This window comes from Oratosquilla oratoria, chromosome 27 (assembly GCF_046742065.1).
Source record: "Oratosquilla oratoria isolate Oo_2021 chromosome 27, ASM4674206v1, whole genome shotgun sequence".
Classification (NCBI taxonomy): Eukaryota; Metazoa; Arthropoda; class Malacostraca; order Stomatopoda; family Squillidae; genus Oratosquilla; species Oratosquilla oratoria.
In genome coordinates, this window is record NC_134803.1 from 47,932,720 (window position 1) to 47,949,552 (window position 16,833).

Sequence of the window (16,833 nt, forward strand, 5' to 3'; positions counted from 1 at the left end):
AATAGAACTTTTACTCTCGTCAACTTTCATGGCTAATGCAAACAAATTCTTATTTATTTACCTGGTACTACAGGTAATTAAAATACGATTAAAATACGCTTATCATGTGGAAATGGGAGGTAACCATTAGTATAATGATACTTTTATCATTTAATTAATAAAATCCTAGAACCAAAAGCCATTAGAGAGCAATTATGAAATGATATTATTGCCCTATGGCCTAACAGCTCTCAGGTTGTTGAGAGGGGCGTTCGGTCGTGCAAATAATCAACAGGCTAAACTTTTAATTCATGAAAAAAATTGACTAGCAACTTTTCAGACCATATGGAAATGATTAGCATTGTACTTTGGCTGTTCATATCTTGGAGAGAATAGCAGCCTTAAAAAATAAGGTATGAGCTCAATTATGACTTTTGTCAAATAAACACCCGGGTATACTCGATCGAATGACAGGCTATTGGGTTTCATTTGTTAACATATTTGCAAATGGTACAAACTAATCTGTTTCCACTTGCCGTTCAACCATGTATATTCTAAAACAGCAGTAGTGTCTTTTGTCCGATTGATGTGAAGTGCGTGTTGACTGTTGTGCCTAAGTTTGGATGTAGTCATTGTGTACAGGAAGTAGGTTGAACGACGTTAAAGCAGTGCATACTTATTACTTATGACACTAATATAGACTGTAAAACATCTCAGAAATGGATTTCTTTGTTGGAGTCACCAGATTTCCCAAGATGTCTTAAGATATGGCATTAAATTTCTTAGGAAATTTCTTCACATTTATAATTCAATTATTTTATTAAAAATGATTATAAAGAGCATTTTTTCAATCACTGGTGACTGGGTAATGGATTGTTTTTAATGATGAAGCTATAAATCTATATCCATTTTTGCAATGCCCAGGGATGATGACCTAATGATTTTCCTAATACTGGGATACAACTTGTTAAGCTGAGGACCACAATGGAAATAAGCTTACATGCTTTTTTTGTGTTATCCTTGGCAACTGTATTACAGTCTGTAATTGTTTTTCTGAACTATGTGTTCTTTTAATTATCTGCACTTAATGTATATTGATTCAATGCCAAATAAACTTATTATTATTATTATCATTATAAGCTCTGTAACTCTACTTGATGTATTTGTATGAAATTTACTCTTTCCATGGCATAATTGCAGATTTTGTATGTCATTTTCACCTTGCTTAATGGTATAGCCCGGCCATTTGTAGATTTTTTGATAAGCCAGGGTTTAAACTGAGGAACACTTAGCCATCCATCTGAAAACTTGCTAATAAGTTTTTCTTTTCTTTGGCCTTGCCTGTATTTTTATATATTTTTTCTTTGTCAGTGTTATATTCATCACTACTGGCACTACCAGTGTCACTGTTCTCACTGTTATTATCCAAAGTTACTATTATATTAATCTAATTATGGGAGTTACCTTGAAAATGCAATTACTGGACCCTGTGTGTGTGTGGTGAATTCCTGTAAAAACATACCCTTCTATCAATATATCAAGCTTTTTCCCCCTTATAAGGGAGGTAGCCAAATCAAAAGGTCCCACTCCCATTTCTTCCACTCCCCTCCACCAGCCTTTCCTCTCCCTCATCTTAGCTCCTCATAGATGATGGGTCATCTCTGTATCTTGCCCACTGTCCTGGGTCAGAAGCAATGTAGTAAGACACAGCACATCTGCAGCAAGGTTACTTTACTAAATCAGTGATCCCTTGCCTCTATCCCCCCATGAAAAAAAAGAGAAGATGGGGAGAAATCCCTTCAGGCTGTGTCAAAATATCATTCATACATAACCACTCCCTACCTCCATCCCCTCCCTTCTTTGCATCACAGTATGAGTATCATCTATACATAGCCATTCTCCACTCATCCCTTTCTCCTGCTATCTCCCTTGCTCAACAGACATTCCCCCTCTTTCTCAATGCCCCTTTTACCCTATCCCTCCATCTCATCCTCAGTTGTCCACTCAAATTCATTCCCTCCACCACTGCCTTCCATACCTCCTTTATTAATCTTTCCTCATTCTTTCTGTGTCCAAACCATCCCCATTCTCTTTCATCAGCCCTATCTGCCATCTTTTTCATCCCCATTCTTCTCACCTCCTTGTTTCTCACTCTAACCAACCTTGTAACCCCTACCATACTTCTCAGACATTTCATCTCAAACACATTTAAACTTTTCCTTTCTGCTTTTCTTAAATTCCAAGTCTCTGCCCCATACAGTGCTGTCAGCACAATCACTCCTTCATGTAGTCTTCTTTTTGGATCCATTCCCAAATGCCTATTTCTCATAACACTTTTTGATCCCCCAAGGCATTTACTTGCTTCTCACAATCTATAATTTACTTCCTCCATTCCTCCCTTTCCTGCCACATGTGACCCCAAATACCTAAAGATGTCTACTTTCTCCAGCCTCTTTCCTTTTAAGACTTACATTCAACTCACTGCCATTGTCTCCCCTTGTATATCTCATCACCTTACTTTTACCCACATTTACCTTCAACATTCTCCTATCACATACCCTGCCAAACTGTCACTAATTCCCTTAATCCCTCCTCCAACCCTCCCACAAGGACAGTGTTTTCAGTGAACAACAATTGGCTCACCTCCCACTTTTTCTCCATTTTCCTTAATCATCTCCAATCCCCTGCCCATTACCCCTGCCTTTACCTCCTGCACCACCCCATCCATGTACACATTGAACAGCGATGGTGACAGGACACATCCTTGATGAAGTCCCACCTTTACCTGAAACCACTTGCTTGCTCCATTTCCAATTCTAACACAGGCTCTACTACTCTTGTAACAACTCTTGACTATCTTTAACAGCTTTCCTCCAATCCCTTTTATATCTGCAAAATGTCATAAGCCTTTTCCAAATCCATAAAGACCCAAGAAAAGCCTTACCTTTTGCTAAAGCTTACCACAAAAATCTGATCCACACAACCCTACCTTCCCTAAACCCACGCTGTTCCTCACCAATTACTCCCTCTGTTCCTCTCCTAATCCTCTCAATGAAAACCCTTCTATATGCCTTCCCAACTGCACTCAACAAACTGATCCCTATGAAACTACCACTCACATTTGTTTCCTTTTCTCTCGTAAAGCAGTAGTCTGGTACATCTTAGGCTAAACTTTTTTCTGAAAGATATGTTCATTAAGATAAATTTTTTTTGTCAAATTTGGCAGTCTGTTTCAGTAAAGTCAAGCATTGGCACAAGTGTGGTCCTGCTGCTCTGTGCTTCTTTTGTTTTTTTGCCACATCAAGTATATGTATCATGATATCTGTGATAAATTCCTATTCTAACCTAGTATGTATATAGTGTTGTCCGAGATGAATTCCTAACCTAGCCTGACCTACTTAACTCAGGCTAACCTATCTAGTGTGGCAGTCCTGAAGTGTATTAGTCCTATTTGGCAACATCATTTGCTTCCCTACCACTGCTGTTCTAAATGCAGCAAAATAAATCATCAACAGTTTATTCCAATATCAAAAATTCAAATTACTAGAGTTTGAATTCACATTTTTGTTATTCATTTTCTTATGTTTAGCACAGGAGAGGTGGAGGAGCTTTTTGTGTTGCTGAATCGGACCACTACTCCAGAAGTGCCCATAGTCAAACCTACCTAGCCTAACCTTCCTTACCTAAATTATTTTGACATATCTTAACCTACCATGATCTGCAGTAACCTATTCTGGTATCTCCTAACCTACATTGATCTACACACACACACACACATGAGACTGAGAAAATGGTATCTTCAAGAAAAGGAAACGAAAGGAACAAAGAGATGGAGAGTGCAGAAAGTTAAAAGTGGATTATACTAATATAAATGGTTTAAATGAGCCTTATGATTACTTGTCCAAAGCAAAGCCAGACATAATGGCAATTGTAGAGACAGAATTAAGGGGCCCACTATCACTTAACTGTGTTGGAAATGGAGTATACAATCGCTGACTTAGAAATAGAGGAAAAACATGTTGGTGGAGTCATATTCTTGGCTAAGAAGAATTAAGATGTGACGAAGGTGGAGGGAATAGTATGGAAATGATCATGATAAGAGTTGAAGATAAAGACATAAAAAAGAGAATGTGGTGATCTATGTACCCCTAAAAACCTACAACTTGTTGAGATCAATAAAGGTGGCATTTACTTACTTGGATGAAGAAATTGTGAAGAAAATACTAGTCACACTGATAAGGCCAAGACTGGAGTACACAGCAACACTGTGGTCACCCAGTACCAAAAAGAATATAAGGAAAATTGAAAAAATCCAAAGAGCAACTACGAAGATAGCCCCCACACTTTCAGAATTGTCATGCAAAGAGAGATTGTCAAAACTAGAGTTACTGACCCTGGAATGAAGAAGAGAAAGAGGAGACTTATTGACCATCTATAGAATCATGAGAGGTATGGAAGTCCGTGATAGAGAAGACTTACTGTACTAAATTGGGATATGAGAAATACAAGAGGACATGGAAGGAAACTCAAAAAGGACAGTTATAGAAGAGACCTGGAAAAGAACAGTTTTCCACACAGAGTGGTGGATGTATGGAACAAAGTGGACAAAATGATAGTGTGTATAAAAACCATACACAAATTTAAGAACAATTTGGATACTGCGAGATACAGAGACCGGAGACCATGAGCGTAGCTCCCCTTCCCATAAGATACAACTAGGTAAATACACACACACACATATACATATATATATATATACATATATATATATATATATATATATATATATATATATATATATATACATACATACATACATACATACATACATACATACATACATACATATACCAAGGCTTTTTCCCCCTTACTAGGGAGGTAGCCAAAAAGGAAAAGGCATAAAATCATTCCCACCCATTCCACCCCCGAACACACTCCACACCCCTCCACCCTCCCTCCCATCTTAGCACCTCCTAGATGACGGGTCATCCCTGCACCCTGTCCACCCTGTCCGGTGTGTATGTAGCTAGTTCTAATGTATGTGGTTGCAGCAATGACCATGAGGTCCAGTCTTTTTTCCTTCTTTTGTCAAAACTTGCCTTGAATTCTTTTTTAGTGATGGCTTGGGTTATTTTCATTTAATTAATGCCATAAGTCTACACTTCTATGTGGAAATCTGAACTTCTTGACATCTTAAATAAATTTATTTTTTCAATTTGTTTACAATGACCACTTGTCAGTCTTTCTCCTTGTACCAGTAATTATTTTCTGTTCATTTTCTTGAAACTTGCTTACAGTTTAAATATCATTATTATGTCTCCTCTTTCTCTTTGTTCTTCCAAAGTGGGTAGTCCCAGATTCATCAGTCTTTCCTCAAATAACATGTTTAGACCAGGGATCATGTTGGTTGCCACCATTTGTATTATTTTATTATTATTATTTTTTTTTTTTTTATTCATTTATGTATTTATTTATTTATTATTAGTATTTTTGTTAAGTATGGTGACCACATCACTGCTGCATATTCTGGTTTGGGCCATATCAAGCATTCAGTGCTTTTTATCATGTCCTCATCCATGTTGTGAAATGCCATTCTTACAATTTTCAACAGATTGCAGGTCTCTCATCATATTTTCTTTATATGAACTTCAAGTGATAGTCATCTTGGATTATGATACCTAAGTCCTTTTCCTCCTTTGCTTTTGCTATTATTTCATTTCCCATTTTGTCATCCATCATTGATATTTTCTTACTTTGGCCCATCTCCAACATTTTACATTTCTTTGTGTTAAAATTAATTGTCCACTCCTGATTCCACTCATATAATTTATTTAGGTACCTTTGCAAAAGTATACAATCCTCCTTGGTTCTCACCCTCTTCATGATCTCTCCTTGAGGACTTTCATATAGACTCAGATATGTTGTTAAGACACAGTGTGATGCCACATAGATTACATGAGCCACGGTACAATCTGGAAATTGGATTTAGAGCTTTTGAAAATTGTGCTCCAAGACTCTATAACAAATTACCTTTAAATCTTAGGATGGCCGAAAATGTTGAAATATTCAAGAAAAGACTGAAGACATACTTGTTTACTGAGTGTTATGATCTGGATGATATGACTATGAAGCAAGAATACAAATGTTAGTTTGTATGAGGGCGGCTGTAATGAGCGCCGTGTAAGCAGCGGAATACGGCTGAGAAACTCCAGCTACGTAAGAACGTAAGAAGTCAATAAATAAGTTTGAATGGATATTCATTTCTTCTGTCATGTCATTAATATATACAAGGAACGTTACAGGAGCCAAAACTGAACCCTGTGGTACACTGCTGGTTTTCTCCATTCTGACTTTCATCTCACTATTGTTCTCATATGTCTGACCTTTAAGAAATCTTTTATCCATTCCAGTATGTTTCCACTGAGGCTTCCCATGTTTCATGTTTTCTGATTTCCATATCAATCTCTTGTATAGCACACAAGCATGTGTATATATATATATATATATATATATATATATATATATATATATATATATGGAAGTGAGGTGGCAAAATGAGACATTAAGGCTAGAGTATGGAGGCTTAACATTTCATTTTGCCACCTCACCTCCATATTTGTCTGTCTTTACATACATATATATATATATATGCATATATATTGATAGTGATGCTCTATAAACAGTCAATTTATGTAGGTTGTATTTCCATTGGTGCTGTAAAATTACTTAGAGGTTATTGTTATTTTAAGACTAACATATTTTACTGATGTTTATTAATAAATTTCTGTTGTTTACATGGTAGTGTGTGATTGTGAAGGATGTACCCAGCAACCCCAAAACTTGGCAAGAGCCTCCTAGGGGCATCCACCTTTTTTGCCTCAGCACACCCAAGTGAGTCTTGTGGGAGCAATGGACTTCCTCTCACCCCAAATTCCATACGTGTGCTGGGGCGTGCCAAAGCCCTTCGCCTAATCAACCATAAGCATCTTTGCACCTATGTTGACATTCAGCGATCCAAACATGGTAAGGATTAGTAGGAATAAAAAAGATTATTTAGTGTAGTTGTTGAAGGCTTATACACAAGTTCTTAGATGTCTTGTACATTCTGTTCACCCAGTGACTACTTTAACTTTATAGATCAGTTTATGATAATTTTTGTGGTTAAGGCCATTGAGTTGCTTAAGTGTTTTACTTTCAGATTTATTCATGGGTTCTTCATATTTTGTTCAACTTCTTTTTAAGGGATTTGCATTATGTTTGATTACTGGTAGAACCATCAGTAGATATCTGGAAGTAATGACCCTGTAAGACAGGCATTTGGGAGAATCATCATCCCATCTTTCTTCAGAATCCTTCAGTACCCTTGCCTTCACATGGAGGTGCAGCCTTAAAGAGCTTGCATTCAGCCTCTGGACCAGGCCCATGATCTCCTTTTTTATATTTTGATGATCTTTCCAGCATCTTTTCATATAAGGAAAGCTTATAGCTGCCTATTGCTACCCTCCTCCTCCTGTTAGCCCATTACATAGAAATGGACCCATGCCAATGTAACATAAGCAACAGCTGAATGTTTCTTCCTAGAGAGATCTGTGGGATGGCCTGAGTGCTGTTAGTGGCAACTGAGGAACAGCAAATTTCTAGCCAGTAAAACTCAAGGCCTGAATTATTATTGAAGTACTGAGAAGTAAGGGGGGGGGTAACCTTTGCATGTTGATGCTTCCCACATTATTATAAAACAGACATTAATCCAAAGTTTCTTCCTGGAGAAATCAATGGGAGGGTCTGGGGGCTATTGCCAACCATTTCAGGTTTTCAGCCACTGAAGCTCAAGGCAACATTTATTATAATCACATTGGGCAGAACTTTGATAATATTAACCTTCCAGAGCGCTTGATGGTGATCCAAGAATTTTACCCATTGAATCTGAGTGAGGCCTGTCAACGTTATGAGCAGATTAACAGTCAGGAGGGATTGACTGCTGTTGCACATCAGGTATGGTATTGTCATATATTAATACAAAGAAAAATTTTCAGGTAGTGGAAAATAAACCATTAGAAATTATAATACACTGCACCAAATAAGCTGTCTATGTTCATAAGCAAAAATTCTCCTATAGATCAATGCATGAGAATGATACATGTCCTCAGAATTCATGGATCACTCTGTAGCCTTGCATCTCTTGTAGAAGATACATGGCCCCTTAGAGTTTGGCCTCAGCTACTAGCTTGGCTCATATGTCACTCATTTAAGAAACCATGCCTTCCAGCATGGCATCAAATGGCATGCTTTAACATTGCCACCCTCTTTGCAAGGGAGCAAAGGTCATTGGTATATACATAGTTTCATAGTAAATAAGATGGTTTGTATTGAGGTTAGTTACTATCTGTTCAGAGGAACACCTCAGTTTTTTTGAATTAGGTTATTATTGCAAAGGCAGTACAAAATATTGATGTAAGTTTACAAGTTTACATTGAGGTGAAGTGATGCATTATGTTATACTTTAGGGTGTCAGTGTACCAACCTCTGTAGAGTAAAGTGAGGATAACGAAAACAGGGAGAGAAGTTGTGTGGAGGCACTGCAAATAAGATGTTTGAATGCCATGTTTGGAGTTATGAAATATAAATTTATAGAATGGTAAGATTTTATGAATGGGTAGAGATACAGATAGTTGGGAGAAAGCATTGAACAGACTAGCCTGAGTTAGTTGGTATGGCCGTGATTTTAGAATGAGTGAAAAATGTATAGCTTGAAGGATTCATGAATCTGTTGCTGGAAGTAAAAGCAAGGGGTATAGCAAAGATAAAGTGGATGGTTAAGCTTATCAGAACTATAAAGGCTCATGCTCAGGATGTAAAATGAAAATTTGTGTGCATCACAGATTGAGTTGAAGAGTGTATAGATTAAGACAGTAACCTGTTCCATGAAGGGGTGCACCAAAAATAGATTGGTAGAACTGCCTGGGAGGTAATGTGGTTAAATTTTTTCTTATGATTAAAATGGAAGGAATGGAAGGGTTGTGTGAGGTGTTAATGTGTTAATGACAGGTGATTTATATATATATATATATATATATATATATATATATATATATCCTGTTTTAGCTATCTCACTTAGTGGGATATGGGATGTAGGATAAACAAAGTAATTGTGTAGTGTACCAGATTTCCTCCTTGGCTTTAACCTAAATTATTAGACTGTCTCAAGCAGTAGAACTAATGTAGGACTTTTTATTCTCACCCAAGGTACTACAAGGTTTGATGTACCTTAACAACTTTGGAACAGTAAACCGTAACCTGACTCCTGACAACATCCTGATTGACCCCAAGGGTGAAGCAAAGCTATACAGCTATGGTCTGTACTATATGACAGAAGGAGGAGCTGCTGTATCTTTCCCTATTGGGTAAGTTGTCATACCTAGGACAGCAAGTTTGTAGATAAGAGAAGAGGTTTAGAATGAGGAATTCTAACATGTATGGTGATTAAAGTCATAGTGGAGGAAAGGAATTTTAATGACTAGGGAGAAGCTGCTGGTAATTTGTACAAGGTAGTAGAGGTGGTACATACATACATTCATTCATATACCAAGGGTTTTTTTTTCCCTTACAAGGGAGATAGCTAAAAACAAAGGCATAAAGTTAATTTCCACCCATCTCATCCTCATATACTCCACTCCCATTCACCCATCTCGGCTCCTCCCAGATGATGGGCCACCCCTGCACCTCACCCACTGCCCTGGGTCAGGAGCAATGTAGCAAAACACAGCACACTCACAGCAAAACCACTTCACCCAGTTGGTGACCCCCCACCCCCCTCTCTGCCCTCTCATGCAGAAAAAGAGAAGATGGGGAGAAATCTCTTCAGGCTGCGTCAAAATATCATTCACACATACTCCACTACCCCCATCCCTACCCATTCCCTTCCACACACCACAGCATCATCCACACTATCATCCACACTCAACCATCCTCCACTTACCCCATCTTCTGTATTCTCCCTTCCTCCCCCAACAGACACTCCCCTTCCTCCCAATGCCTCCACCCACCCATCTCATCCTCAGTTACCCCCCCCCCCCATATTCACTCCCTCCAACTCCACCTACACCTCTTTCACAAACCTTTCTCCACTCATTCCCTCCACATATCCAAACCATCCCAACATTCCTTCATCAACTCCATCCCTTGACTCCCCCCTCCACATCTGATCCCCTCCTCACCTCCACCTCTGCTCCCCCCCTCACCTGCTCGTTTCTCACTCTATCCTGGCTAGCAACCCCCACCACATGTCTCAGACACCTCATCTCAAACACACTCAAACTCCTCCTCTCCTGTGTTCCATGATTCTGCCCCACACAGTGCTGTTGGCCCAACCACTCCATCACACAAGCTCTCCCAGCATCCATCTCCAAATGTCTATTTCTCATTACACTTTTTAATACCCAAAGGCACTCACTTGCTGCTCTCAGTCCACATTCCACCTCCACTCCTCCCTTTCCTGCCACATTCACACCCAAGTATCTAAAGCTATCCACTTCCTCCATTCTCTCTTCCTTAATACTTACTTCCAATTTGCTGCCATATTCTCCCCTTGCACATCTCATCACCCCACCTTCACTCACACTTATCTTCAACTTACTTCTTTTGCACACCTTCCCAAACTCTGTCACCAACTTTCTCAATCCCTCCTCTGATCCTACTACAAGCACAGTGTCATCAGCAAACAACAACTGGCTTATCCCCATTTCTCTTCACTTTCTTCAACCATCTCCAATCCCTGGCCCATCACCCTTGCATTCACCTCTTGCACCACCCCATCCATGTATAAATTGGACAGCCAAGGCAACATATCACATCCCTGGTAAAGCCCCACCTTTATCTCACCTCAAACCATTCACTCTCTCCATTTCTAACACAGATCATGTTGATTACAAACTAACATATTACTGTTGGTGTTAAATGTGTTGTTCTCGATGTGGAATGTTGATTTGGAGAATAGGTTACTGTAGTACTTTTCATTTAGGTGTAGTAGTATCTGTTGTTCTGTTTTGTTTTTGTTTTTTATCATTGGTGTGCATACAGGCAGTCATGTATTTTTTAATCTGCCCTATCTGCCAGTTTTCCTACCACCCCTACTCTCCCACGTACACACTGCAGCCACTCCTCCCTCCTCAGCATCTCAGGGGTGAAGGGTTTCCCTGTTCCCTGTCATGCTGCTCAAGTTGGAGGCAGTTCAGAGAAGGACAGCCTTTACAGTAAATTTAATTTACAGCTCACCGCTTTACTCAGCACCAGAGGTCATCATAGGAGAATCTTGCCGAGAAACAAGTGCCTCTGTCAATGGCAGGACATGTGGCAATCCTGCTTGGGATGTTTGGTCCCTGGGAATCATTATTGCAGAACTGCTTCTGGGTCTTCAATTACCTGATATGTAAGTTTTCGCTTATTTCTTAGGAATGACAGCCCTAACCTTGTCAGAATATAAGACTTGCATCTTTTGTCCTATGCCAGAAAATATATTTAGTTGGTGTTATGACCTAGGTTTGAAGATGGCCTCAGTAACTCAGTGTGTGCTAGTGGTGTGATTGTAAGCACACTGGTCTCACATTTGCTTAGTTGTGGGTTAAAATCCTGCACTTCGATTCCCAACAATGGCTGTTACCTGCCCCAACAGTCAAAATTCATAGAGAAAAGGAAACTGCTTTGGTTGCAGTTGTGTGGCTCCTAGTGTAGGCTCCTCACATTCTTCAGTAACTCAGAATTTGAGTCCTTTGGATTCTATTTCCACTTGATTGCAAATTGTCTCAAATATTATCTACGTTACCTGTTAATGACAGATAGTTTGATATATACTTTTAAGCTCTTAATGGGCTAGCAGTAAAGGGGTTGATTAGAGTAGCTTTAATTGTACTAGAACAAAATATATTAACTGTTTTAATGTCCAAAGATCCTGCAAAGAAAAATTTAGGGCATGGAGTAAATATGGCATGAATTTCACCCTTCAGAAATGGTGGTGTTGAGGAAACACTTGAATTTGTCCTGCAGTTGACTCAGGTAGAGGACCCACTAGCCACACTAGCCCAGACCTGCCCCTCTTCCACCAGTCTTCAGGTGAGTGGAGTATGCAGAATACTAGGTATATCTGGTAGCATTTACCTGTTTGTGACGTACATGACTGAGATAAGCTCATATTATCCTGTTTCTTAGTTCAAAATAGTGTCCATTAAACTGAAAAGTTCCAGGTATCTTTTGGTTGTGAACACATAAGAACATAAGAATAAAGGAGATTGCAAGAGACCATAAGGCCTACACTACTAAGCATTTCAGCGGCTTTGACCCATCGTTTTCGCTCATATTTCCGAAATAACCATTCACATCAGCATAATATATTAGCACAACTTAATTCACACCCAGCCATAATTTTTGACGTTATAGTGTATTCACAAGTGTATTTAATTACGGTGTTTACTCTTGATATTGTGTGTGTCGTAGCCGACACCCGTGAAGTAAATCGAACAAGTGAAGTTGGGATACACGAGGTAGTTTGTGATGACGTCACGACTTCACCTGTTCGATTTACTTCACGGGTGTCGGCTACGACACACTTTATCAAGAGTAAACGCCGTAATTAAATACACTTGTAAATGCACTCTAACGTAAAAAATTATGGCCGGGTGTGAATTAGGCTGTGCTAATATATCATACTGATGTGAATGGTTATTTCGGAAATATGAGCGAAAAACGATGGGTCAAAGCCGCTGAAATACTTAGTAGGCAGCTCCGTATCTATCACCACCTGTCATCCCCATCCATAAAGTTGTCTAATAGTTTTTTAAAACAACTGATAGTTTCAGCGCTTACTACGTGGTTACTAAGTTTATTCCATTCATCGACCACACTATTAGTAAACCAATTCTTGCCTATTTCCTTCTTAAAGACACCATGAGCAATATTGTGTAGGTATGTATTTATATAAATGGTGGATGGAGTGAATTTCAGGGGAAGATTTAAAATGGGGTGAATTGATTGGGTGTAGGGGACATTTGGTCATTGTCTATTGAGCAAGGGAAAGGGAGGGTAGGAGATAGGTATGAGTGGAGAATAGTTGTTAATGGATGATAAACTGACAGCCAGAGAAAATTTCTCATGTTCTCTATTTACTCTTTTTTTTGAGGTGCTAAGATAAGAGGGAGGGTGGAGGGGTGTGGAGTGTATTCAGGGATGGAATGGGTGGGAATGATTTTATGACTTTTCCTTTTTGGCTACCTCTCTTGTAAGGGGGAAAAAGCCTTGGTATATGTATGTATGTATGTATGCTCTATTTACTCCAGAGGAGACAAAGAAAGAGGGTCACCATGTAAATGAAGTGGTGGGGGTAAACCAACTTTGGATGTCAGACCCTGCTGTGGATGTGCTGTGTCTTGCTACATTGCTTCTGAACCAGGCAGTGGTTGGGAGGGACAGGGATGGGTAAAAGGAAGGTTATTGTTGGGTAACCTTACTTTCACACATATTTGAAATTTTAAGATTAACAAAGGTTTAGTGAGAACTGCCAATGTAATGGTATTGGGAGATATCAATGCTAGGGTAGGAAATGAACCAATAGACAGAGTGATTGGGAAATGTGGAGTGCCAGGAAAAAATTGCAGTGGAGAGTTGATGATGATGTGTTTAGAGAGTTGATGATAGCTAACACAGTGTTTAGGAAGAAAGTCAAGCATAAGTACACATGGGAGAGGGTGGTGGATGGAAGGGTGGTAGATAGGGCTTTAATGGACTATATAGTGGTAACCAGGAGAAGAGTAGGAAAAGTTCTGGATGTACATGTTCTTAGGAGAGAGAGTTGTGGAATATCAGATGATTTTTTTGTGAAATGTAAGTTTAGAGTAGAGGATAGATGGAGAAAGAGGAAAAGGACAGGAGATAGGGTGGTACTTAGAGTAAACTGCTTAAATGAGAAAGAAAAGGAGAAGGTGTACAAGAAGCTGAGAGAAGTGTGGGAGGGAGTGAAGGATAGAGTAGAACTAGGAGTGGAGGAGGAATGATGATGTTTCAAGGAGGGGGTCATGAGGTGTGCAAAGATGGTTTGTGGAACAAGGAGGATGGGAGGAAATAGAAGGAAGGGTAGTGAGTGGTGGGATGATGAAGCAAAGAAGGTTTAGAAGAGAAGAAACAAGCATTCACAGATTGGTTGCAAAATAGAACGAGAGAATCATATGAGAGATACAAAAAGAAAAAGAGAGAAATAGAGAAGGCAAAGAGGAGAGCAGATGTGAAATGGGGAAAGAGTATGACAGAAAATTTTGAAAATGATAAAAATATGTTTTGGAAGGAAATTAAGAGAGGAAGAGGAGGCAAATCAATTAGAGAAGAAAAGGTAAAAGGTGCAGATGAAATGGGTGGGAGTGGATTTATGCCTTTGACTTTGGATACCTCCCTTGCAATGGGGAAAATCCCTTGGTATATGTATGTATGTAAGATTAATGAGACAGAAGATTCTTTTCATTTTTGGAAAGCATTTATCAAATGAACTGTGAAGCCCAAACATAGCCTATGTATTGACAGAAGTCAAAGAAAATGAGTAAACATTGTTTTGGTCTTACAGGCTCTCAGCAGGAACATGCAGGACTTCTTAAGGTCTTGCCTGACTGTTAACACCAAAGATCGTCCATACCCGAAGACCCTTCTGGGACATCCTCTCTTTGACCATCTCAACATTGTTGAGTCTCTACAGCCAACACCACCTCACTTCCCAGTCATTGACCCATCTCAGTGTCTAGTGGATTTTGGACAGTACAAGAGAAAGCTAGGCATATCAGAAGAGAACTATAGGGACCGCCTGGACAACTACCCACACCCATGCAAGGCACAGGAAGAAAGCAAAGTTTGGAGGTCAGATTCAGAAAATTTTAAGTGTACTCAGTTCTTACATCCAGATTTACAGAATAGAATTAATTTTCTCCCTACCTCTCTCTCTTGCTCTATCTCTCACTCTGCCAGGGTCAGATGCATAACAGCAAAGCATACATCTCTACATCAGGGTTTGTTTGTTGAAGTTGGTTTACCCCCACTGCTTCATTACATGGCAACCTTATCTCTTTACCCTCTCAAGAATTTATAAAGCAGACACAAAGAAATGCCTTTGGGTAGTATCAATTTCTTATCTAATCACAACCACTATCCACTCACAACTACCTCTTTCCCTCTTTCTTCCCTGTTCAACAGACATTCTTATATCCCATCCATTTATCTCATTCTCAGTCTTCCTCTAGAGTTCTTTTCATCCACCATTGCCTTCCACACTCTTTTTGCTAGTCTTTCCTCACTCATTCTTTCCATCTCCTAACTATTCCAGTATTCTTTGATCTGCCTGCTGTCTTTTCATCTCTTGGTACCTCATAGATAAATGGTCATTCCTGTCATCTTCCACACCACATGGGTCAAAGTTAATGTTGCAAGACAAGGCTTCTGCAATAGTGCCCAACAGCAGGAACAGATTTACCCCTACCACTTCAGTTATATATCAAACTTCCCCACCTTGTTTATTTAAAATAATTTATGGAGCAGATAGGAAGAACAACTCTTCAGGCCATGTCATTTCTTCAATTATTTGCAACCATGCCTATATCTTTTGACTCTCTTCCTTGCTCAACAGACATTCCTCTTGTATCCAGTGCCTCCTTCACCCCATCCATCCACCTCATTCTTGGTCTCTCTGTCAAGATTGTTTCATTCATGTCTGCTTTCCATACACTTTTTGTTAGCCTTCTCACTTGCTCTTTCAGTATGTCCAAACTATCTCGGCACTCTGATCTACCCTCTCTGACAGCTCTCTAATTTACTTCCACATTTCTTGCTTTATCCATCCATACTTCTGAATCATTTCACCTCAGAATCTTCCTTTCTGCTTCCACACTGAGGTATTGATTGCATGGTTGGTTACATACAGTCAATACTGTAGGGTCTGTTTTGGGGCACCCCAACGGACCAGAGCCACACATTGTTTGTCTTTGTTAGGGTAAATACTCCACATATAAAAGAATGATGAGATTATTTTTATTTATTTATTCATTGTACATTATAAATAATTCAATTTGTAGATACTACACAACACCATTTATATAAAGATGTTTTACATTGGCCCATCTTCAGATTTAGTGAAATAGATCATATTACCGAGCGCAGCATACGAGAAGTCTACCATCTCTGGCAGTTGGCAGGCGGGGATGTCGAACAGGAACTGAAGAGGCAGAAGCTGATAAAAACTAAGCCTACCATACTCACTCTTCCCAGGTGTGGAAAAGAAAAATTTCTTTCTGTATGCTAAGTAGAACTGTTTGGCATTTGCTAGAATATAGTCTTGTGAGATAGTTTTACGTCTGTCAAAAGAAACACTGTGTGAGGACATAGCCTTTATTAGTACAATGTTTTGTTGTATTACGTACTTGATAAAGCTCTAACAAGTGAAATGTACTTATAAAGGCTTCATGTGTGCACAGTGTTTCTTTTGATAGACTTGTCAGCAATTGCCAATTACGTATGTAATTTTTTTGTGTTTATCTAATTGTATTTATGAGAGAAGTAGGTGTGTAGTTCAAATATTTATGGTAAGACAGGTATATGAGAGGTATCTTTCATGGACTTTAAGGTGTATTAGTTTATCTGTTCCTTCAGTTCTCTCTCACAGGAGACCCTCTGGGTGGAGGTGTGTAGTGGTGAACTTCTTTCATTGACATGTGCAGCAGGTCATAAAGAGAAGTGTCAAATTCACTGATATGTGCATACATATACCAAAGGCTTTTTCCCCTTACAAGGGGCTACCTCCCTTGTAAGGAAAAGCCTTTGGTATATGTATGTAAT

At 39.2% G+C, this 16,833-nt stretch overlaps 1 protein-coding gene across 3 annotated transcripts in view; it reads left to right on the top strand.

Moving 5' to 3' along the window:
• Positions 1 to 203: 203 nt before the first annotated feature.
• Positions 204 to 16,833, top strand: part of LOC143040031 (TBC domain-containing protein kinase-like protein) — a 48,527-nt gene continuing 31,897 nt past the window's right edge. The window contains exons 1-8 of one of the 3 annotated variants that reach the window (XM_076210576.1): positions 204 to 392; positions 6,782 to 7,002; positions 7,865 to 7,971; positions 9,223 to 9,380; positions 11,246 to 11,404; positions 11,979 to 12,084; positions 14,579 to 14,865; positions 16,126 to 16,266. In XM_076210576.1, coding sequence (XP_076066691.1) covers positions 6,798 to 7,002; positions 7,865 to 7,971; positions 9,223 to 9,380; positions 11,246 to 11,404; positions 11,979 to 12,084; positions 14,579 to 14,865; positions 16,126 to 16,266 — 1,163 coding nt within the window. In that variant the 5' untranslated portion in view covers positions 204 to 392; positions 6,782 to 6,797. Of the gene's footprint in view, positions 393 to 465; positions 625 to 6,094; positions 6,204 to 6,781; positions 7,003 to 7,864; positions 7,972 to 9,222; positions 9,381 to 11,245; positions 11,405 to 11,978; positions 12,085 to 14,578; positions 14,866 to 16,125; positions 16,267 to 16,833 lie in introns of those variants that run through there. The other 2 variants (XM_076210577.1, XM_076210578.1) reach the window with 2 other exon arrangements.